This window comes from Halyomorpha halys, unplaced genomic scaffold (genome assembly GCF_000696795.3).
Source record: "Halyomorpha halys isolate HHAL.00 unplaced genomic scaffold, Hhal_1.1 Scaffold673.1, whole genome shotgun sequence".
In the NCBI taxonomy this organism is placed as follows: domain Eukaryota; kingdom Metazoa; phylum Arthropoda; class Insecta; order Hemiptera; family Pentatomidae; genus Halyomorpha; species Halyomorpha halys.
In genome coordinates, this window is record NW_027114803.1 from 238,959 (window position 1) to 264,944 (window position 25,986).

At 30.2% G+C, this 25,986-nt stretch overlaps 2 protein-coding genes and 1 long non-coding RNA gene across 3 annotated transcripts in view; 2 read left to right on the top strand and 1 right to left on the bottom strand.

Moving 5' to 3' along the window:
* The window catches only part of LOC106685251 (myosin-11), a gene marked incomplete in the record, with an annotated part of 27,779 nt that extends 19,839 nt beyond the window's left edge, over positions 1 to 7,940 (top strand). Inside the window, 2 exon segments of the mRNA XM_067051908.1 lie at positions 1,680 to 1,877; positions 7,574 to 7,940. Of these exon segments, the coding sequence (XP_066908009.1) occupies positions 1,680 to 1,877; positions 7,574 to 7,920 (545 nt within the window).
* A 2,696-nt stretch (positions 7,941 to 10,636) lies between these two features.
* Positions 10,637 to 25,437, bottom strand: Ns4 (Nucleostemin 4). The gene is made up of 13 exons (XM_014427808.3): positions 25,388 to 25,437; positions 24,928 to 25,252; positions 24,722 to 24,836; positions 23,332 to 23,542; positions 21,786 to 21,926; positions 21,501 to 21,708; positions 20,192 to 20,287; positions 18,537 to 18,631; positions 17,537 to 17,662; positions 17,330 to 17,455; positions 15,681 to 15,828; positions 12,056 to 12,196; positions 10,637 to 10,870 (listed from the first exon to the last, which is right to left on the bottom strand). The coding sequence occupies exons 2-13, from the start codon at positions 25,028 to 25,030 to the stop codon at positions 10,638 to 10,640; spliced, it is 1,743 nt and encodes a 580-aa protein (XP_014283294.1). The 5' UTR covers positions 25,031 to 25,252; positions 25,388 to 25,437; the 3' UTR covers position 10,637.
* On the top strand, positions 25,288 to 25,851 carry LOC136796886 (uncharacterized). The gene is made up of 2 exons (XR_010844671.1): positions 25,288 to 25,522; positions 25,621 to 25,851. It is a non-coding gene; the product is annotated as an uncharacterized lncRNA (long non-coding RNA).
* The last annotated feature ends 135 nt before the right edge of the window (positions 25,852 to 25,986 follow it).

Genomic DNA, 25,986 nt, shown 5'->3' on the forward strand with positions numbered 1-25,986 from the left:
TATATATACTACTAGCACAATATGTATGTATATATAATTTTTTTGAGGCGTCTGTGGTCCAGGGAGTTGAGGCGTCCCTTTATTACTTCGTTTCTGCAGCGGCGCCGGTTGGATTCCGGCCTGGAGGAAGTCGACTTTTTTAATTCGTGGCAGTCCCACGTTATGACTATCTTATGATTATCTTAACCCTCCCCTCTCCCAACATGGTTAGAATAGAGTGGACACCTATAGTTAAACCTCATCTCCTCCCCGTATATCAGAAATGGCCAGGAAGGGGAATATTATTAAAAAAAAGGAAGGCTGCAGCATCTAATAATATTTTATGGGATTCTAAGAGACACTGTCCCAGCCCTTGGCAAAAAAAAGTGCTACAAGTCAATAACAAAAACCTTGTACCTGCCATAAATACCAAATGTTTTGTTTTTATTACTCATTGTTAATAACACAAACATTTATGTGTATTTATATCATTAAATAAAGGCATAAACCCTCAAGTAGGATAGTTCATGAATCTTGAACACAATTGCTTAATGTTAGTCGGTGGGAATGAAAATGTCACATTGGTTCCTAAGATAGTAGCAGCTGTTATTTGCATGAATCACATCAACAGGATATATATATATATATAACAGTAATGCAAAATATATATTACCTATAGTAATATATATGTTTGTAAAAGATCATCAAAAAGAACTTGACGTCTGTAGTGACATTCGAGAAAATATATAAATTAAAATGTGGAACAAAAATGTCAATGGCAACAATGTCGTCCTAAGAAGTAATTATTTAATTAATTTAACAACAACTAGGTTTTGTTGTTAGAAAGAGTAAGGATTTTGCCTGAACAAATATAATTACAATAAGTAAACAGTAAACATCGAGTATATTTTTTATTCAGTTCATATTTGAAATTAAATGGTTTTTCAGATATTATATCAATTTTGAAAATTCCTATTAACTTCAAGGAAAACCTGAGCACCGAGGGCATAATTAACTCCTCTCTTTTTGGCTTCACCTTTATTTTGAGAAGAGTAGAGTATGCAACTTTCCGTCTGGCGTCCTTTAAGGTTACTCTAGTCATTAGAATTCTTAAAATTATTCCATATAAGACTTTTATATGGACGTTCGCTGAAATGAATATTTTCCAAAACTTAATCTTCTTCTTTCCGAAAGCAGAACCATGAAGATACTAGCGTTATTTCGACGTCCATACCAAAATATACCTACATCTACTTTATGCTATAACTTATAATAGCTTTTACCATAACTAAATGCCGTTTCTTCAACGATGAACTCCATAATAAACTTCCATTATTCTTAATCTCGCTTTCTTTCCTATTTCTGATAATCCTGAAAATAAGTTCTCACGACCTCCTATTATACAACTATTATTGGAGATTACCAACGGGCTGTTTCTTAACTTAAAAACTTGTTTAAAAAAAAATTAACCACACATATTTTAAATACTAATGGTTTTAATGTTGATGTTTTTCAAGATTCCTTGTTTCAATCTTACTATTAAAATTTCATTTTAGAATCTAGAAAATATTTATATTGAGCTAATATTTTGACAGTACAAGGTGAGTCTAGAAGGATCATCAATAAAATAAACTTTCTTGCAAGGTCACAAACTGAATCCTTATTTTTGGCAGAATGTGAATGTTTAATTATTGTTGCAGCATTCAGATTGATGGACCTCGTGTCGTTGAAATCAAAGGTCCTTCACGACAGTATAGGAGACAGAGGTTTCGAAGACGAATGCGATCCCCAGATAATGGAAGCTTTTGGCGACACTCTCGCAGAGGAAATGGCTTTGAGGGAGGAGAACTATCAAAAGCATTTCGGACGTGAAAAGATTGTGGTCAAGAAGTACAAGCGTAAGTCAACATGTCTTAGCTACTAGCATTGTTTCATCTGTAAAAATCTCAAATCCTTGTAAGCCTCTTGGTCATTGCTGAAGCAACACAACGTATTTTAATGAAATCGAAATACCCATTACTATTTTGTTTAAAAAAATCCCGTTGAACCTCTTTAATAAAAATACTAGCCAATCACAAATGATTTAACGTATTGAAATAATCTACAAACGTGTGCTATACAGAGCACCTATGACCCACAACATAGCACCAACAATAGCCAAGAAGATCCAACAGTCCCAGAGCAGTATGATCAGATGGATAGTGAGACATACATCAGTACAAAGAGCAAAGATTGACAACATACACACTATACTCGACCAACCGACTGTGACAGAGTTTGTTACGAGGCATATCAAATTGTTTGATAGCCTCCACTGAAGCACAAACCCACTATTCAGGATTCTAAAGCCGACTGGACAGTCACTGCCAAAGATGGCGAACCCTTATGAACAGATTCAGTCTAGATTGAGGACAAGTAACTAAATTATTTCTGACTCAATAAATCTGGTGAGCCCCGTCACCATCAGACTGACACAAACTACTATCCCTTTCCAAAATATCCAATTTCCTCAGCCCCCTCTTCAAATGCAGAAAAAGAGGTCCCCCTCAACACGTTTGTCCCTTCATGATATCAACCCCACGCACCCACGAAGGCGCTTAAGAATAAGAAACACATAGAAGTATACAAATTTACATTTTTTTAAAAAGTTAACAAAGCGAAAATAATGGACAATCCTGCTCCTGCAATGACCATTTATTAATCAATCCACGTATAATTCCATCGGCGTCGTCGCAGTAGTATCGAAACATCATTACATCTATGAATCAGTTTAGTCAGAAAGAGACCGGAATGGGTTAAATTTTCCACACTATACAGTATCTTAAAATCATTATGGTTCTTCCACACATTTGTTTTTAAGAGTAAAGGAACTATCTAGGGAGTAAGGTATAAGTGTAATCAGAATTTCAAATTATGCTGACTATAATATGAACAAGATGGTCAGGGTTAAGATCAGATTTTCCTTATTTTGGAATTTCTTAAGCGGTCTCTCTTTGTTTCCCTTCGACCCTTTGCAAGTAATAGTTTCTAAAAGATAAGAAAAATTAAAATAAAAAGCTGTCTGAAAAAGACTTAACCTATTACAGAAAATTTCTTAATTACACTACTTTTACCCCGCCCTTATAGTTTATGTTGCGAATGCTGAAGTGAACACGAAAAAGAAAAAGGGGAAGTAAAAAAAATAAAAAAATGAACACAGTTGTATATGTTTGAATAATTTATAGCCATGCTTACATTATAGTGTTTTCGGGTTATCACAATTACTTTTTATTTATTTTCTGTTTGTAAAAAAAAAAAATCTATCATGTATTCCCTTTAAAAGGATTAATTATCAATCTTAAGTAATTTAAAAGTCCTTATGTAATCCATATGTAAATACAAATGTAATTTTTAAAAAATTTAAATCAATTGTTGAGTAATCATTCATCAAAATTATGTCAGGTAAGATTAACCAATAGAACTGATAAGGTCATGGAAGTTTAGTTATTTAAAAAGTTCGTTTCTCGATAGGCATGTTCAGACTTACTCGACTATCGCTTAAATGATCATCAGGGCAACGAATAGACATGCTGAACAAAAGTCGGTGTAAGACGTAGGGTGCATACATAACCGTCCTACGTTTTTAGTGGAAAGTCAGCAACCCCCGTCCAAATAGATCCAATATGCTGGAATGCACCTAGCGAGCATGTGACCTAAGCAGTTTGTACACATGTTTTCTAGTTTTGTTATAACGACCATCTCTTTTCTAATTTAAATCTTATGCAGCTTTTCCAAAATTTCTCTTATTTTAAATTAAAGTAAAATTGCTTCGAATTTTTATTCGAAAGGGATTATTACTCACTTCCTTACACCAAATGAATTGTCTCTTTATTTATGACGGAAAAAACATTTTTAAAAATCAGAGTGAAATTCCAACAAAATAACTTAACAACTGTTAGTAGCCTATCAGGTTAATAATAAATAGGTAGGTCTCATTTTTAAGAATATTGAATAAATTTTATTAGATCACAATGATTAAATACGATTCATCATAAATAAATATTCAAAATTAAAAACAAATTAACGCTAAAATGATGTTTTTTTTTACTAGCACTCTGTATATCGTAACAGTTTATAGTGAATCGCATCTGTTCTCATATTGTTCAGCTGTATATAGTACATTCTATTTTAAGTCTGTATAGGATCATATATAGCATAACGTTACTACGATCCATTCGTTAACTATTGAACGCGAAGATCTTGCGTTATAATGTGAATCAGAGTTGTGTCGGTTACCAAACTTATAAAGATTTACTTTATTGTTCGTTTCGGTTAAAGTTTGTTTACATGACAGTTCCTAACAAGGGAAGGCTACGGACATGGCAACGCCGATTTGAATAAAATTTTTTTTTCATCCTAGGTGGACAAATTACTCGGCCCGAGTGTTCTTACCAATGCACCCTTGAAACCGTAAAAAATATATTTTATGTAATTTTACAATTTTTTTATAATAGGTATTGTTTTCTACCATCGTTCTTTATTTGTTTAAATATTATTAAATAGAAATTAATTTGTTTTTGTTTTTTTGTGTAGAATAAGAAAACCATATTGTTGGTTGTATTAAATGAGTTTAAATGTATAGAATGGAATAAAACTAACTTCTCATGATATTATCCATAACTTAAATTGGTTTCGAAACGAAAAATATATTAAATTAAACTCATTCAATACAACCATTAGCTTTGGAAATGACTCTCGGATACAGTCTAAATATTTTTCGCCCTAGTATCACTAAACATAATTAAAGATTCATTAAAATTGGGGTTGCTATGCCCTATAGCTGTGAAAAAGATTCACTTTCGTATCAGTATTGGCTATGTGTTCCATAAACTTATCTCACTGTTTTAAACGACAGTGAGATCAGTTTTAAACAGACCTAATCTATAAGCCTATAACTGAAACTGGATCTGCGAAACAATATTTTAGCAATATTAGAGTTATGAGCTGGAATAACGTTCTGTCCCAATTTTCTAGTTTAATTGAGGTTTAAAAAACCAAATAATGCCTGACCCCAATTTTATTTTATTACCCTAATAATGTCCTTAGTATTACCATTAGTCATTGAATCATTAACTACAAAACTGTTTAAGTAATGATTCAAGGCTCGTAATAAAATAAAAACATGTAATAAAGAACGTCATTTCAGCCCAGGATTCATTTGTCGTTTTTATTTATTCATAATGATAGGGCATTATCACTGTTAAATTAATTGATCAAAAGTTGAAGCGATTAAAGACTTTAGAATTAGGTCTAATTATCTATCACAAAGCAAAAAGCTGCACGGCAATTATGAGTACAATTTAACTATTTTTATACATTATCACTGATGAACCAGATTCGCGAAAGGAATGTTTGAATCGGTTTTACAGTTAATTACTAATATCTTTATATTAGTATTATATTAAATATTTATATTGTGGTGTCAAGATTAATAATGTCTTCATCGGCAATAGTTGACGTTAGCAAAGAGATTGTTTGAAATGGGTTTGCCACTGACGAAATTATTATTAACATTTTTATTACTCCAGTATATTTCTTTTAAACATATTTTTCTTTATAACTCATTTAATGTTTCATTATTTTATTATATCTGTTTTAGTGGAAAACCCATTTGAAACCTCTCGCCATATTTTTAATTAATTTTACTAGGTGGGTTTTTCTTATGTAAAAAAAACTGAATATTTTTGTGCATAATAATTGTGGAATCTGTTGTTTTATGTTCAATTATAAACATTGTTTCGACTAATAAAGAGTGTATCTAACGATTTCAGTTTATCATTACATCGGAACATGCAGTAAAATATAAAACTAGCATATATTAAAATAAAATATTTACCGAAAACTGGAATATTTATTATAGAACGCATCAGATTTACTGATGTTTTTAATAAATATAAATGTTACAATATAAAATTACATGATAAAATATTAAATTTACAATTTATACAGTAAATAAATCTTTTTTTAAACTACCGTACGTGCAGATTCTATCCTGATTATATGGAGTAATTTAATCTTTGAAATTTCTGAAGGAGTTAAAGCGTTCAATAATTCAAAATAAGATTATATTCTTAATTTTTTTATAATGAAAAATTGAGTAATCTACATTTTTAATATGATTGAATATATTTAACACATCTTAAAAGTTTTGGTTGATTTATTTTCCAATTTTACCTCAACATGATTAATTAAGCTCCATAACATAAGTATATAACATAAGCTCCAAGCGGAATGATAATATCAAATTTAAAATATTTTTGGTGGTAACAACCTTTTATTTCCAAATTTTCAATTAATTTGGAACAGAATCAGAAAATAATGAGCAAAACGAAAAGACAGAATTTATAACGACGGAAAAAAACTACGCCAAAAAAGTAATAGAGACGAAATATGGACGAATAAGAGTGAGAAAGAAATTTAAATATCTGGGAGAGATAGTATGCAATAACGGTTTGGAGAAAGAGAGCATAAAGGATAAAATCATCAAGTTGGAAAGGCTAAGCTTCAGAACAGGCAAAATTTACAATAAAAAGAACCAATCGTCTAAGGCAAAAATAAGACATTACAACACGGCCATAAAACCAGTAGTTGCATAAGAAGTGGAGACAACATGTCTCCCTAGCCTGGAAAAATTACTGAAAATAGAGAGAAGGATCCAGAGGTGAATCTATGAGCCCAAGAAAACACAGGAAGGCTACAGGATAAGACCAAACCAGGAAATCTACAGGGAGATAAATGACTTGGAAACCGATGTAAGAATCAGAAGACTGCGATTCTACGGGCACATGATGAGAATGGGCCAAAGCAGACTAAACAAGAAACTATGATAGAATCCGTGAATATTCTTATATTATAGCGTAGGAGGATATGTAAAGCAAATGAGAGAGGAAACAAATAAATTAAAAATAACAGACAAGGACTGCCTAGATAGAGAACAGTACAGAAAAAATTGAAATAAATAAATGTTCTTGCGTCAAATAAAGAAAAACGGAAGGGTACTGCGTGGTCGGAAGAGAGGAAACAAAGGCACGCAGAAATGATGAGAAGTTACTGGGAGAGAAGAAGGGAGAAAGTGAGAAGGAAAAAGTAATGATATTCGCTTGGTCTTGAAAGGCCTTTCCGTTAAGAAAATTTTTTTTATTTTCTCAAACAATAAAAATATTTATTTAACCTCAAAAATCGCAGAATATTTCCTGAAGTAGAGATATAGGGCCTAGTATTAAACTATATATGACTACTAGAGTGGTTCTTCTTTAGTAGATAGGGTACGCGATAGTTGGGTCCAGTTACCATACAACTATTTGTCTATTTTTTATTTCAAATCATACTTTCAATATAATATATTTATTACTGTACTTACTTATTTGTTTATATGGAAATGGATTATACAACCTAAAAATCGCAATGGACGCTTCATACCCTCCTGTCGCGCTGAGGGCTGTCCATGTCACAAAATGTCCATTTGCAGGTGGTTCACCTTGGTAGCGTTAGCTAATTGTTTTTAAAACCACAATAAATTATAAGAAATAAAATGGTGTATTTTAATATGTTTCAGCAAGATATGAAGACCATCACAGTCAAGGCTGTGAGAAAAAGAAAAGACTCGAATTGAAATTTCACAGCAGGCAACTCATTATTGAAAACGAAATAGCCAAAGAAAAGGGAGAAGTGAGATTTCATATGCATCCTCAAGGTGTCTTCCGTGGAATGTACATTGAAGAAGCTAGCGACGATGAGAGCACTGAACCAGAGGTAACTGAAAAGAAAGAGGAAGCCAAAAAAGAGGATGACGACGAAGATGTACCCGATGAGGAAAGTGACATTGGTTATGAAGAGTCGGAAGAAGACGATGTCGATTCTGATTTGGATCCAAATGATCCAAAGCCACACATATGCTATTAATATATTTTTGAATAAAATATTTACTATCTATTAAATATTCTTAAAATAAGATTTAAATATTCACATTTTGTAGAAGTGTCAATTATCACTCTAATAATTTATTATTTTATTAACTGCATTTTCAAAACCAAGAAACTGCGTTTTATTGCATTAATTTTAGAAACTGGAGACAAAATTCAGTAATGACAAATGTTGGAAATTAGTTCATTTGGCTACCCCACTATCAAAGGTATTAATAAGCTTTGTATGCAAGAATTAGAAAAAAATATGTCCTCAGAATCAAAAATATCCACTCACATTTTATGTTTTAAACATAAAGGAACAAATTTGGTTCTGTATTAGTCCATCTTTAGGCCAATTTTGTGTTCAGGCATAATCGATTGAGACCGTTAATCCAATTTTGGTAAAATTTTCATATCTGATTCCATCTATCACCTTCGTTTACCAATCCATATATGTACCTTCCTAACCTATATTTCGAAAAGGCTCGTCAGATTTGGCACAAATTTGAGGTAATTTTTGGGATTAGTGTAAAGTGGGTTTAGTATTAATTTGATCAGGTAAGGTTCGCTCACACATGCCTAAACGTATTATCTGCGGTTTACCTATAATTCTAAACGGTTTACCCAGTTTGGTCCCAATTTAAAGGAAAGTTGGGTATTACATGGTCAGTCTTAGCGAATCCTTTCCCCCTACTTCCGCTTAGGCATACACAAACGTATTCTCTATGACGCATCCACATCTCAAAAACGGCTCACTCGATGTTGTTCAAAATTGTAGAAAAAGAAACTTTGAAAAAATAAAATCAAGGGATACAAAAAATGATTGCTTTAGTGGGAGAGCTATACTGACCCATGTACTGGGCAGACCTTTTTCCAAATAATTCGAAATAAGATAAGAGGACAAATAATACTTCTATTTGTCTGAGAGTCTCTGAGAAAAAATCGACATTATCTAACAGGAATGTTGATAGCACTTCTTTTTTTTAAAATATATTATAAGGGTCTGTAATGTAATGTAAGTTCATTTAACATCTTTGAAACTGGCTAAAACAATAAAAACGTGGTGAAAGATTGCTGATTGACCATATGTATCAATAAATGGGAATTGTCCACCACCCAGACCAAATACCATTTATTTTTAATAAAAAACGTCAGATAACATCATTTAGAAAGGAGTAAATTTGCTAAAATATGAGCCCAAATAGACCTGTTTACATTCAATAGTAGCCAAGAATGTCTTTTCCTGGGAAAGACTAAACTCATTGAAATTCCATAAAATATTTTTCATTACCATAAAATTCGACAGATTACTAGCTTTTTTTTTTTGCAGTATGTAACAACTTAAACAGATTTCAGAGACTGATAATGAAGTACTGATTTAATGAGGAGAAGGTAGGTTACTAATAAAGGAGGAAGAGTAAAATACCAGAGCTTGTCTACAAAAAGTTTATTTACCAGCCATTGTAACTGAGGTAGTTGAGGTATCACCTTAGTAACCTCAAAAGTGGTGCTTGTTTGATACCAGCCTAGAGGAGTTCAAACATGCAAAACATAGAGACCTAAACCACCTAGATTCAGCTGTCATTAATTGCAAGACTAACTCACATAGACCTGCAAAGAAAACTTCCCTTCTGTGGTGGAGAAAACCATCAAGGAATATAAAATGTTCGATACCCGTATGACAAATTAAAGATTTTAATAAAAATCCCAAGTACTTTACTGAGGATGTGTCAAAAAAATGAAAAGAAATAAAAATTACTGAAATTTTATCAGTCTTTACATTTAACATTTATTCAAAATAATGAAGTACATAAAATATAATATTCATTAAGTTCAGACTTTTAATTTAATAAAATATAAGAAACAATAAAAGAAATTTCATTAAATGATAAAAATGCAAAATCTCCATAATAATATTGAACAAACACGACCACAATAGTTATGATCAAGCTTAGCCTATTTTAAAAACGAAAACAGAATATATACATACACAAGTAAAGCATTAATTCCCGGATTCAACTTTTCCACCATGGAGTTTTGAAATTTTAAACACATAATTAAAAACTCAAGGTTTAATTAACAAATTGTTGAAAAACAAATATATAATTGTGACAGGCACCTATCAATACCTAAATGAAAATAGAACAGTTGCATTCAGAATATTCACTAAACTATAAATATAAGTACTTAGAAATAAATTATCAGAAAATAGGATCAAACTCAAGATACATAAAGAAATTAAAATGATTAAAAGGATATGTTTTCACAATTTAAACAAATAATTAAATTATAAACCTAGGAACATCATTTTGATTAATGAATCTCACAGCTGATTATTGCTAAATAATCATTTATGTCTTTCAAGTATACATAAAAATTTTATGATACAAATTTTACCATACACTTAGCTAATATTCCATTTATTTCATAAATTAATTATGATTAGATAATCAAAATGTAAAACTCAACTAAGTAGAACTTGGTTCAGATGCAAAATAAAATCTTTAGTTCAGTAAAGATACAATAATAACTCATATTATACTGAATTGGCCGATGTTGAAAAGTTTTAATTAAAATTTTTTAATGACAAGATTGTTAAGTTGATTGATATGATCAACGATGTTATAATTTGATAACAATTAAAAGTTAAATATCTTAAATTCAACATTATTAACAAAATAACATTGATAAAATTACAAAAGAACAAAAACAGATTTAATCGGCAAGATTTAATGCCTGAAATTTATTAGTGCTTTGTAGAGCATCATCATCATCGCTGTCTTCTTCTTCATGAGATTCAGCAGTTTTAACACTTCCAGCTTCGCTCCCCCTCGCTCCTTCATCAGAATATTCATCTTCAGACAACGAAAGCAATTCCTGCTGATGACCTTTAGTAGCTGCTTGAATCCATTCCACGGTATGAACATCATGATGGCTTTTCCATTCGTCTGTTTAAAAATAAAATTATTATAAATAATGATTATTTACAAAATTTGAATATTATCTATTGACTGGATGGACTGATTTTGTTGTTTTTTTATATGGATTGCAGCGGGTATCTGAAAAGTAATTAAATTATCTATAAAATAATAAAATAAAACTACATACCGAGGAAAATTATAGAATGTAATGGAAAGTGGGGTATAAATACCAATAACAAAAAAATAGAGCATCAAGCACCTCATTAGATGATGGCAGGCTCCCATAATAACTTGTTTACTTAAGAAAATTGTTCAGTAGAGCAGTTTCACAAAATTTAACAATTCTTACTTAATGCTTTATTTAGTTCATATTCTACAATAGGTAAATACATTGTAATTATGGTATTAGATAAAAGAAAACAATAAATAGCTTTGTAGAGAAACAGAGAAGGATTTTTTACAAAATTTTATTTGTTTTCAAAGTTGTGGCTTGTCACATTCATATTATATAATAAGTCATTCAATTAATTTTTAGAATAAATCAAAAACTATACTTCTGGAATATTCTAAATGCTCATTCAAAACATAATTAAATGGCAAACAAAGATTGTAATTGGAAAAATACTAACCAAAATACAGCAAACATTTTTGCAGTGGACTTGGCACCCGATGTGGAAAGGAAAGCAGAGTGAGTGGGCACATCAGATATTTTGTTCTTTATTATTTATAAATATTATAAATAATTAATTAAAATAATAAACCACTAAGTAATAATTTGCGGCAGTACTAACTTTTTGACAAAAAATCAATGAAAATTTATGAAGTAATTGTTTTTAAAAATATCAAAAGTATTGAAATTAAAATTTTTTGAACAAAACAACCTATTTTGATAAAAATCTGATCAGAATTAAATAAAAATCAACCAATACTTAAGTTCAGCAATCATAGAGGAAGCATAGACAGTAATCTGACACCATTATCTGATATGGTGTAAACGTATTTATGCCCCATCCTCAATTGAAAAGGAATATATATATATTGGGGGTATGCTTACCTGTTGAGCAAGGGCAGGCAATAACTATGATCCAATTAAAATTGTAATAATAAAATAATAATATAGTAAGCTATAACTAATAACTGATTTGGAGAGAATAATACATACTACGAATTATTCATCAGTTTCATAACAAACAAATATAAAAAGTTCCTAACCTTGAGTCTTAGTGTAATCAGGAGGTCGCATACAAAATGTAATCTTGCCATCCAACGCCAACCTCAGAAGATGGTTGGCAGCTCTATAGGTATCCAACCGAGCAGCTCGTGCAGTATAAAATCCTCTCTTCAAAGCCCAACCTGTAATTTAATTTGATTAAAAAAATTGTGATTGAGTTTTATAAGCATTGTTTTGTTCCTGTAATTGTGTTAGACAAGGCAATACAACAAGGACAGGAAATGCAGGTTGGGTAATCCTACAGGTTATCAAACTATTCTGCCAAAATAAAAAGTTATGATTTAACTTTCTAGGAGTTCCTTAGGGGTAAGAGGGTAGGAAACCCATGAAAATTAACTATTTATTATTTTTAAGAGATTAAAATAAAACAACAGCTTCATGAATGGGCATATCCCTTAAAGAATAGACCATTCTGTTGAAACCATTTTTTCTTTACTTTCATTTTGTTTTCTCTGCTCCTTTTATAATAATTGTAAAATTCCACACACAACATCCTCCAATCCTACATCCTCAGTTTAAATATACTCTTTCCAAATTTAGCAATGATTAAGTTACACATTTGCCTACCAGATATCTCCACTCTCCATTAATGAATGTCAGAATTTTCTTTGAATGGATATGTATCTCTACCTTCAAAATGTTGGGGACACAACTTCACACTTATTAAAGGAATTATCCAGTCTATTTAAAAAATTAAACATACAATACATTGTAGTAGCGACCCTTTGGCCATCAGGAGCTTACATTAGAATTTAATGTCAACATATCCTTTATAAAGGTAATAGTACTTCATTTCCTGAAAGTGGAGGTCTGCTCAGTTAGGTTGAGGTCAAACCAATTCATCACTGCTTAGTAGTCTCTAATAATTTGACATTCCTCCTCGGCCATTTTCTTCTACTGTTTGTTTTCTTGGATACTACATTAATCAAGGGAATTCCTTTTTGACTTTTTCTTCAGATAATGTAATTTGATACTTCAATAACCAAGTAGTGACATAAATAAGAAAGGTTTAAATGAATCTTAAAGTTTAAATGTTGACTTTAATTTTTTATTAAGATTAGAATAGAAGCAATGTAACAATAGTTAACTTAGTCAGATTATGCTATAACCTATTCCAGGAGTCAAGAGAATGCAAATAAAAAAAAATATCACACAATAGGTGTCGAGTTACACTTAAGGTGGGGGGGGGGGGAATACAGTGTCCAGCCTGGCCCAATATACAAACTTGATAAAAAAATAATGTACCAGCCAAACTCATCCAATATCGATTTCAGAACGAATGTGACCAGGCTGGAGTTAAGTATGGTCCTATCTTTATTTTTGGAGTCTCTTAAAAAAGAATGCCATCTAACCCACAGTCCACATGCTATTTGTTAACATGATTTCTCTAAGCTCATAGAAGGGACCATAGTTCTATCTTACTAGTGTACATAAATTTTTCTGTAACATACCACTTGCTTTTTAATATTAATATCTGTACATAAACTAACATTATTTATTTTAAAAAGAGCCAATATTTTATGATTATATTTTTTTTTATTAATGAAATCGATTTTTTCTTTACCTAATATCTACTAAGAGAATTTAATTTTTTATTAATTTAAGGATATAAAATTAAATATAAAACAATATGTATGCAGAATATAGCACATAAGTATATGAAAGAATATAAATATTCTTCTATTCTTCAGGTGTAAAATGATTATCTCCTCTTGTCTTCATACAATGTTACTTCAATATTTAATAGTGAAAAGAGCTTGAGTACCAGAGGCCAATTATGCATCAGGTAGATTATCAGTTGATATGCATCAGTTGAAATTTATTTATACATAATCGAAAATTAAGTATTTTTCCTCTTTTTCTTTATAAGCTGAATCTTACTTCTTTTCCTTGATTTTAATTGTTAACAAATTAATTCAAACATGTTATCTAGTAAAAACTCATCCAAGGTTCAGTATAGGACTCCAATAGGAGTCTTGGCCAAAAAAAAAATCCTTTTATTCATTGGACATTATCTTCTTATTTGTTCTTAGACCTGGTGAAGGCTAGAAATTCTGGCCAAAACGTTGGCACTGATGAATAAGTTTTTACTTATTTGTGTTCTTCACTAACTCCACCCCCAACCATCTTCTCTTCATAGAAATTAGTTTAACAATTTATAAAATTAATAAATCTGTTTATGTTTGAATTAGAAGTCAGTTTTGCTGTCCTAGCGCTAAATGAGTTCCCAGAGGGCAGGGCAGTGTTTTAATTCCTTTCATGCTCTCAATAATAATGATTTTTGAACCAGTAATTCTTTAAAATATTAATGTCATTCACTTCATTGGTTTCAAAGTATAATTTATATTACGAATATAAATAGTGGGTTATATTTCAAGCTTTGATTGGATGATTAAATCTAGTTCGGTTTTAGGAATTCATAATAGCTTTTTAACCTTATCAGTAAACTACTGATAAGGTAAAAAACTACATTGTGCTATTAATGATAAAATAAAATGAAACATGCATTTATAATGGACAATGTAACTATTGATGAGGTAAAAAATGTTATTATGTATTTCTAAAAGTAATAATTCACATACAAACATATGTCTTTATCTAATTCCAGTTATAATAAATAAATTAATAGGGAAGAGTATTTTCATGTAAATATCCAATACAATACGTTTTTCATATATGTGATGGCTGTGACATAATCCATCTGTTTGCTGACTTTAAATAACCTAAGCTATCTGTTTTTTTTTTTCTGTGTGAGTACTAATAACTTAAATGTTTAAAATTTAAATTTCAAACAGCTCTGAGGTACAAACAAAATTTATAATTTCACATTTTCAAAATGATTTAAATTCATTTAGGACAATATACCTAAGGAGGGCAGTATTTGCAATGGGTGTACAAATAAGTTTCCGCCATTTTATAAAAGATTTTGCTGAAATTGTCAGCTGTTAAACATTATATCTTAAGTTTGATCATATGGTAACAACATAACTTTAAAGTAATAGTCACTCCGCATCACATAATTATTTTAATGCGAAAACGTCAAGTTTTGTGCCAAATAAGTGTCATTTTAGGGAACTTTTAATTTATTTATTTAGTTTGAGGAAATCTGCAGCTGAGGCACATTGATTGCTGGTAGAAGCATATGGTAAGGCTTTAAATGGGAGAAGTTGTGAGTGGTTTCAAATGTTTAAAAACGGTGAGCTTGATGTGGAAGGCAAAGAACTCAGTGGAAAGTCGATAGTGTATTGAGAAATCCTTTCCCACCTACTATATTCACCAGGCATTGCCTATTTTAATTATCACTTGTTCCAGGAGATATCATCTATTCTGTCTGTGCAGCACTTTACATCACATGAAGATACCAAAAATCATGTCCATTCCTAGATAGCCTCAAAAGGTGAAGAATTCTTCCGACATGGCATCCGAATGTTGCCAGAAAGATGGAAAACGATAGTGGTTAGCAATAGACAATACTTTGAATAAAAGTTGATGAACCGTTCATTCATTTCAAATTTTTAATTTTAGATAGAATATGGTGGAAACTTATTTGTACCCCCTATATGAATTTAAAATTATTAATGCACAAATAAATGAAAAATGAAATACCATCGCATATGTCCATGGCACACCACTGGTCATCTTTTTCTGGATGTTGCAACTTGAGAAGAGACACTAAATCAACTCGTTCAGCCAGGAATCGAATACATGTGTAAGGGTTACTCAGCTGGGCGATTGGAAAACTTCCCATCAAAATCTTTAAAAGAAATATTTTGAAGTAAAATATTATATTATCTTTAATCAGTATAGCATTCAGGGCGAGGAAGAATTGTTTCAAATTATTTTTAATAATAATCAGTGGAATATTACTATCCATTACTAACTTGAAAGTAAAACCTTTCACATTCTTAAGACTAAGAAATCTAACTTCATGTTTTCTTTCTTGATTATCAAAACAAGACATTAACAATTAACAAGCAATTTGTTTAATAAATCTAACTGAAAATGATTGAACTCTAGATTCCCACTCTAAATAATTCACAGTATGTAACCTACATTACATCCAAATTAGAGTTGCTTTATTTTTAAGTTATAATTAATTTTTTTAAGTGATTTTAACCTAGTCCTAGTGAGCATCCAGGCAAACATATGCCATCATGGTTGACACCGCCTTCAGCGGACCCGGCAACCATTCTTATAATGCCATCCTGGCAAAACAAGAAAATGAAATAGGCGGTATATGTATATATATATATTTGTAAATGCCTTCTTCTTTGCTCCAGGAGGTAAGAAAAAAAAAAAAGAAGTGATTTTAATGTTTAGATTGATATAAAAGGTAATAATGTTTATTAATTATTTACAAGAATCATTCTCAGTAAGGCTTACTTCGATGCCAAACTAACAAAAATGATTATTTAAATGGGTGAGATTTGATGTAAGAGTTACTTAAAAAGGCTCAACTTTCTAGCATAACTGAAACATCGAGATGTATTAAGAAGTTTTTTTTAAAAACCATTCAGCCCTTTTCTAATTATTTTGCTAGCCAAGGATGGGCAGTGAGAAAGTACATCAGAGTGCCCCCTTTCAGAGTTAGCCCAGGAAGAAACAATCTAAACATGAGGTAAGGTGAAAACAAATGCAGGAAAAATGAAACGTGGCAATACATTTCGACATCCTAAACAAACATGCTAAGTTTGCAACCGCCTCCTTTTTTAGTAATTGCTACCATCTTAGAAAATGCTGCCCAAAATACCATTTTTTCAAAATATTTTGTTTGGCCCAGCATGGAAAAAAAAGTTGGAATGAAAACTGTGGTAGATTAAATTCTTTACATCATTTGTTTTAATCATATTTTTGTAAAATGAATAGTTTTTGATTTAATTTCCATTTTATGTGTAGTATATTAATAAAAACTGCAAGCCCTATTATCAACTGAAACTGAAGTTATTATTGATTGGTTATTAATTTTTACTTTTACTATTAATTTATTTTATAATAATGATAGTAGTTGTCTTTAAAATCTTTCAATTCTGCTTCTTTTTTTTTCAAGTACTTATCTATTGTTTCTTCCAATTCATTTGGCCTTAATAAAACCAAGAATGAAATAAATAGGTCAATAACAATTGAAAGACAGTAACATCCTTAACACAGGAATTTAAAAAACTAACCATATAGACTTTAACTATTAACTAATCATAAACAAGACAAAACTAATTAGATGATATCTTTTTCTTTTTATCATTGCAAATTACACTTACCTGTAAGGACTTGGGAACTTTTGAAGGAAATACCAATCCTGGGCAATCACACAGCCTCACCGTGTTTGTTAAAAAGATAGTTTGAAAGTGCTTCGTATGACCAGGAGTTCGAGACACACTAACAACCTGTATTTAAATTCATTTATTAAATAATAAAGGCAAACCTGATAAAAAATGATATGATATAAATGTGAACAGTGAGCATACTTTTTTCCCCATTAGTGCATTCATCAGAGAAGATTTTCCAACATTTGGTTGACCGATACAACCAATAGTTAAAACTCCTGCTTCATACATTTTATGAACTCTGTAGCTGGTATCTTGATATTTTAGCTGAAAAATAACAAACAATTATATTTTTTGAGACTAACTATTCTTAATACTTAACCATTGAATTTTAAGTTCAGAGGATTAAGGGGATAACAAACTTACAAAGAATAATAGGACATCAAACAGTAAATACACAGTGAGCTGACAATACCTCTTATATGGGAGGTATGGAGAAGAATCCTGTTCATTATAATGTATCTTATAATAAACCACAAGAATAGAACATACTGTCAACTGTCCTCCTAGAGAGTATGATCACTGCTTGTAGATAGCAGGAGGTGTTAGCAGCTCACCATCAAAATATCTCACTGTAGTCTAAAGCTTAAAAAAATTAGAAATGTATCTAATTTTTTCAATACCCTTAGGAGTACAATTAGTTTTAAAATGTATATTTTTCTAAAGAGCTTTTAATTATGCAGAAATGCATAAAAAAACTGCTGAGCAAATTACAGATGTAGCAAAGAATATTTACTATAATTAAATCTAATTAGGCTCTACACAGTAATAAAATTTAGCTTGGCAGCGTTCGTGTAGTATATTTGAGAAGTTATGTAGAAATATGTGAGTTTGTTCGCTGGTACTGCACGCCATACTGGAAGGCAGGAATCATTACATGAGTAATTACATCATTACATGAGTATCTTTTTATTATTATTAGCAACATCAGGAACATTAAGGAAACATCAGGAGGTGCGAGTTACTGTATGCTGAACACACTGCCATCCAAGAATAACGAAAAATTATATGATAAATAAAGGACTTCTATCAGTGGCAGTTTCCTTGGGATGTTGTGGAAACGCTTTATTATTTGTGACAATGAAGCAAATAATTAATAATACAAATAAAAGAAAAGTAAAAATAATAAATATACACTTACATGAACAGTTTTGCCAATTTCTACTTCTTCTTCACCAATTTCATTTTCAACAGTCATTTCTTCAGAGATTTTCTCTTGCCAGGAACTTAAATCAACTTAAGAAAAAAAAATTGTAAGTTTATACATAATCACTTAAAAAAATTCTATACTATCAAATACCTCGTATTCTAAACCAATTAGTACCAAATTTATAATGAAATCAATTGTCTATGATTTGCTAACTGCATTACATTTGATAAAAAATTTACCTAACCAAATAAAAACAGTTTCCAATGTACATCTTGTGTTGTGATGTGAGTGGAAATCTTAAACAGTTTTACCACATAATTTACTATTTTTACTTAATATATATTAATATTAATTAGACTAAAATGATTTTGTAAAAGTAATGAGAAAATTACATTTAGTGTAACATTAAATTTCATCTTAATTGACTTCTTCACCCTAATGCAAGATATCAGAAACTAGTTTTTACATCTCTATAAATATACATAATTTCTTAGCATTCACAATACTCTCTGAAATGGTAAATGGGTCCATAAAATATTTAATTTCTAATTTATATCAAAGCCAGGTTCAAGATAGACCATAAAACCACGAAACACACCTAATTTCTAAGCAATAATTCATAATTAACACCCATGGATCATGATAAGTTAATGAAACCAATTGTCTATCAGTTATTCAATGGACATTTCACAAAGAATGTCATAACAAAACATAAACAGTTTCCAATTCAGTCATTTCTCATGACAGCCACAGACAGCGCTCTGCCAATTAAGGAGGTTGTGAAATATAATAAAATATCTTTTCACTATTTTGAGCTCGAATTATTTCAAAACACTCACACAATATTACTGTGTAACTTGAGACATCAAGCTTAAAAATTATTCCCTCAAAAATGGTTACAACACTACTTATGGACAGATTTAGCTCATTTAATATAATAATATCTCAGCATTTTGAGTTTAAATTGTTTCAAAACAATTTAAGATGAGATCTCATCAAACAGTCATTAAACTTAAAAAGCAGTTGAGCCTTCAGCACAAAAACAAGCAGGTCATGTGACACCCCTAAACCGAATACCTTCCTATTGACTTTGCCATAGTCAGGTAATTAACTAAACAAGTTATTTAACTATGACAATTAAAATGACCTTGAATCAGAAGGTTTTCTATTTATTTACTACTCAGATGCTAAACAGAGAACTACCAGACCAATTGATCTAAACTGAGCATAAATTCTTAAGAAAAATGAGATTTACAGAAATTTCGATAAATAGAAATAAGTATGCCTTATTAAAAGTATTCATTATTAAATATGTATTGAACCAAATTAAAAACAATTACTGTAAAATTTTCAATATTGATAGAATTTTTTCAAGCCTAAAGAAAATAAGATAAACAATCACATGTATAAATATTATTATTTCTTTTTTGGACAATTTAATTAATGTATTTCATTTCAGAAATATAATTAAACAAAAAAAAATATAAAAAAATAAGCTTCAACAGCATATTACGTTGTTTTTATACTTTAGTTTTGAAAGTATGTACCTATACTCAAAAAACCTTCTTATTTACAAAAATTTTACTGAATAAAATTTATTCAATACAGTTATACTAAAACAAATAATTTCAATTGAAAGAAAATACCTTGTTCTTTGACAATATCTTTACAAGCATCGAAAAGGGTTTGAGCTCCTTCTGCCGCCATTCTCATTTTGCCTTTACGTCTTTTTACTTGTAATCCTAAAAAATAACTTCAAGTTAATGGTGAAAAGCAGTGTGAAGGTAATATTTAACCAGAATTGATATTTATAGCTGAAAACACACTAATTATCTTTAACGAGGGATTATAGTAAAAAGAGATAGAGCAAGGATGCTAATTAATTTTTAGGTTTTAATTTTATATATTAAATCAAGCTAATGTTATAATATGCAAATAATGTAAAAGTTTAAACTAATTCTTTAGTTTGAAGTTAGATTTTGCAAGTAGGAAAACTTTGCATTCAAACAGGAAGTTAAAAAAAATTTCTGCATTACTTTCAAGAATGCAGTATCCTTCAAAAACCATTTTAGGCATTCCAACATCACTGTGATCAGAAAAACTACTTATGGAATTTAAATTTGTAGCAAAATGGTAAAATCAATAATTTGTATGCAGTATTTTTGGTCCTAGAAAATGGTTAATTATAAATGCTGTAACTTATACATTTTTTGATTAGTAAGATACTGCATTTTTTCTAAGCAGAAAGTCTTGTCCTCAGAATTGATCCTCCATCCCACATTTTACATTATGCAAATCAAGGAACATTATTGGATTCATGACTGTATGTTTGTAGTCAAATCCATGTGATAGGCATGACACCTATTATAATCATTTGGATGATTTGGTAGAAAAAGGATCTCAGGAAATACTTACAAAGGTAGGAAGGATAAAGCCACTTCAACTCTTCATAATATTGGGTATTCTTCAATCCATTGTCAGACCAAGTGTATGATGTACTGTGGCTGTCTAAGAAATCAGTGTATTGTCAAGGAAAACTGGTGATTTTTCCTGATTTAATCAGATTTCCTAAGTTAAACTAGCCCTGTGTTTGATTTAATTCTGTTTTATCATCTGCTATCAGTAATAAGTTAATCCTATTTTAAAGAAATTTGCAGAAATTATATCAGTTTGTACCATGATGGCCCTATGTCAATTTTATCAAATTCTATCAACCACTTTTGTTTACCCATGCACAAACATATTTTCTTTGACACATTTACATTTTCAAAACGCCAAGCCTGATTTGGTATAAATTTAGGGATGGGTGTAAAAATGGTCTAGTATTGATTTTATCAAATCATTGACCATGAAAATTAAGTAATTAAGTCTTAGATAAAATGATAAGAAAGTTGTACAGATTTATGTTCTAGCCCGAAGTTTTTCTTTTAAATGATAAAATAAAAATAAAGTTACCTTTTTTTTCAGAAGTATCTCTCAGATTGTAGGATGGAAAGGAAGTGAACATAATAATATGGAGGCCAGGGTATTTTTTTTTCAAATAATGCTTCCATGCAACCACTAATGGAGCAGGTGCTAAGTCAATTTTATTTAAAACAACAATTAGATGTTTACGAAGAACTTTTACAACATAAGTGTATATTGAAGGTGGAAACATCAATGCCTAGACAAATCAAATATTTCTTTTTAAAATAACTTAAATGTAAACTTAATATTAAACATGAAAATAGTCATACGTACAGGAAATCTTATATCAGTAATAAAAAGAATAATATCTGCCATTTCTAGGACTCTCCACAGTTGGCGCCATGTTTCAAGATTCAATTCAAAATAACTGAGTTCTGACCAATCAAACTTTTTTTCAATACTTTTTATATAATCCTGGAATAAAGAAATAAAAATGAGTAAATAATTCTAAACCAGAGAAAAAAAAAAGAAGGAAAATATACAGAATAACCCAGCCACACTTTTTTTTTTTTTACATATATGATCAGGATAATAAGGAGAAAAAATGAAGGAAAAGGTTGTTAGAGATACAGCAAGGAAATACAGAGCAAGTAGAGGGTGTCGACAAAACCTTAATGTGGAATTCTCTGACTTTTACAGGTTACTTTGAGAAACATTTTCAGTTAATAAAATAGGTAAAGTAGGACATTATATGTAATTCTTTTAATAAATCATCTTAACTTCTACAATACTATGAAGCAATAAATGAGAAAACAATTACTTGACATGCTATTTTACAATAGAAGATTGGAGTTCGATGATCTCTAGTAACAATATCCATTATTGTTTATCACTAAAATTTAATTAAAACACACTATAATAAGTTTAATGTATCATATTTACACTTGAGCGTTAAATATATATCACTATTATTTAAAATTATTGTGACAAATAATGACTCAGATTCTTACTCCTTTGGCTTGTAAAATTTACCGACTTTCAGTGTTTTTGTTAAAAAAAAATTCACTAACTTTTTCAAGTTAAGAAAATTTCCTAACTAATCCAGGTTTTCCAGGTCCAATAGGCACAATATAAGTACAATAGGTACTACTTTAATATGTACCAACACTTTGACCTAAGTTGTCCTTCATCAGGGTAATTTCAGTTATGAAAAATGTTTCCAAGTACGGGAAAAATTATTCTGAAATTCAACAAATATAATATTCCAGCCATGGAGGTAGTGCTTCAAAACTCCGGATATGTTATCCTAATGAATTAAATTTACTGTGTATTTCTTTCTATACCAAAACTCAACCATCTTCTCCTTGATCAGTTATAGGCGTAAATTGGAAAGTCAAGAAATAAAATTATAACAATTTTAATCTTGAATTACAAAAAAAAAAAAATGTAATAAGAGGATTCACTCTCGAAAGTATGATTACCCTCTAAACTAACTTGACTCTGTAAGTCAAATTCAGACGTTTTAAACTAATTTATAAAGTCGATTTTGGCCATATACATTTTGCCAGATTGTAGCTGTATATACACAATGAACACAATTATTTTCATTTTCATTCTTATTTTTGAAGGGAGAATGATAACATTTGAAGTGATTTGGCTTCCATTAGCTCATCGATTAGAAAATAGTATTCATCAAACTAAAAAAGATTTAATCAATCAAATAGATCATTACATTCTAATTCAGCAGAAACTTATAATAGAGGATAAGCATTATGATATACATAACTTAACTATAAAGGGTCTACATTATTATAACAAAGACAGTGATAACTGAGTGTATTGGTAATTTTTAATTAGATAGTTTTTAGAACAGATTTACCGTAAAATATTTATTTTCTCTTGCATCAAGTTCTTCTTTTGACATACTAAAATCCCATGGTGGCCGGACAGGGAAATTAAGTTCTTTAGGAAAATATGAATCTATATCAATTTCTAAGCTTTCTTCTGAAACTGGCTGCAATGTTTTTCTGGCTTCTTCTTTGCTTTGCTGTTGCTCTTCTTTACTTTCACGATGGAATTGCAAATTATATCTAAAAGTAAAAAAATAATGAATTTAAATGAGTTTATTTTTTCAATATAGAGAAATAAGCAGGTTTGTTAAAATAATAAAATGGAAACCAACTGGTTTCACACTTCAAATGTCATAATCAGTTTCACTCTCATAGACAAAAAGGAGTATTTATATTAATAACCTATATTCTCCCAAACTAGTTTTTCTTTTATACTAAAATATTATTAATTTGCAAGCAGAATTCAAATTATTAGGAGACCCTGGTACCAAATGTATATTTTAAAATGTAGCAATAGACAGTCAACAAGAAATGTCGACAAAAGGTCATGACTGAAAAGTGTTGGCCAGGTAAGTTGGCAACATTTTATGGAGTAATAATCATATCCAATGCTTTGATTTAAAGCAAAGTATTTGTAACGAGAACAAGAAGGCAGCCACAGAGGTGTTTATCCTAGTTCGAGAAAGAGTGATGAGAATAATGTGAGAAACTGCTATTTCAAGAAAAATGATTTTAACTTCAAACAATTCTGGCAGCTGAAGGAATGCTTATAAATGAATAATAAACAAAATTTGTAAATACAATTTAGCTAAAAATAGTTCTGAAGGTACAATGAACTCATTTAAACTAAATAGAAGTATCAGATTCCAAAATATTTCATTAGCATACAGGAATAATCATAAGTAAATGAAATCAATAGACTAGAAATCACTCACTAAAACAATAAATAAACTTATTCTAATGTGAACATTAGTCACTAATTATTGCTGCAATATTGCAAAAATTACTGCAACAATTTTACTAATACGAAAAAAAAAAAATTTAATACTATACATTGTTAAATGAAGACTTGTTTTCTATAAATTTTGCTTTAAAATCAATATAAAAATAGGAAGAAATTGGCATCTAACATCATAAATAGCATTTAAATGTATTTTTCCACAACACATAGAATTTACAATCAAAAGTTATTGTTGATTGTAACATATTACTAAAACAAAAATGAACATGTAAAAAATACATTGAAATCAATTTTACAGACATTGTTGATCTCTGACATAGTTGTGAGAAGCATTTCAAGAGAGACCATGGTTATATTTAACATCATTTTTTAAAAATAAAAATTAACACTACTTAGTTCCGCAAATGTTATTACATTTGAGAGTACAAATAATTCACCATGTTAAGTTGTTCTTCTACCTGTTAGGGTTATTTCTGCCTTTTCTCCATGTTGGTTGTTTATTGAGAGACTGCACATTATCATCTTCCCCCTCATTACTGCTTTCTCCCAATAACAAAGTCTTGAAATTTTTATCTACAAGTATCAATAAAACACAATTTCAAGTAAGTATAACACGATTTGGCTTGAATATCAAATACTTATAACTAATAAAGAAGCCACTTACTGCCTGCCAACAAATTTGTATGTTGCTGCCTTTGTTTTTTCTCTTTAAGCTGTTGCTTTTTAGCTTTACCACTAAATGGCACTTTGTGTCGACCAAGTGGCATCTTGGCAATCAAAATATTAATCAGGGCAGATCAAGTTCTAAATCAATTTCCAGTAATCAAAATAAAGAAGTAATTGATAACAGACCATGCCTTTCACCGGTGGAATGTAACACACACATAACCTCCAGAATTTGTTTTGGCCTTATCAAAATCAATTTGTTATTACAACTGATAAGAAGGTCGTTGTTATCTACGCCCAATTCAATTTATCTTATGTTTAGCCTGTTGAAAATATCAGTTGTCATTTGGAATGATTACAGTGTATGTACCACTAAACATTTTTGTTTTAAGGAAAACAAATCTTACCATAGTAATAGTTATTTTATAATTAAAATATATTGAGATGGTATAACGTACAAAACAAGCAGCAGCGGCGGGAACTTTAAAAATCATTTTTACAAAACTCCACATGTCAGCAAAGACCCCAACAACACTGAAAAAGATAAGTTGAGGGGTTCGTTCATTCCTTCTGGGTCAGCGATGCGAGCGGAAGTAATAATAATAGTATTAGTCGAAAAAATGAATTATTGATAAAACACACAAGTATTACTCATTAAAACTGCTTATATATTTTTCTATTACCATTTTAGTTGGGAGAAAAGTCATATTTACCCCTCATAGGAACTAGAACGGGAGGAGACGAAAAAGGGAGAGGGATACAAGGCAGTTTCTTAATATTTAATATTTTTTGAAGTGGCCTAAGAGATAAAAACTACTAACTTTAAAAGATAATAAATAAAATTTGTTTCACCATCTGACCTTCACTTATTTTTTTTTAAAACTCACACATAGCTTCAAGGTCAACAATTAAGAACTGAAAATGGTTCTTAATCCATACATTTTTTCTTCCACCGCGTTCCAGGGGTACTGTGTCCTCTTCAGTCATTAATTTAGTTATTACTATATGAATAATGAATCAAAATAAATGAATAAATAAACGTCCAAACCATCCACAA

Bases quoted from the DNA above. Each gene is read 5' to 3' on its own strand.
- Ns4 (XM_014427808.3), bottom strand. From the start codon at position 25,030: ATGCCACTTGGTCGACACAAAGTGCCATTTAGTGGTAAAGCTAAAAAG. The intron at 18,632-20,191 runs GTATTTTCTTTC...TTTTTTCTTAAG, and splicing joins AGATATTGTCAAAGAACAAG to TTGATTTAAGTTCCTGGCAA. The intron at 10,871-12,055 runs GTTAGGAACTTT...ATTTTTAAACAG, and splicing joins TGATTACACTAAGACTCAAG to ACGAATGGAAAAGCCATCAT.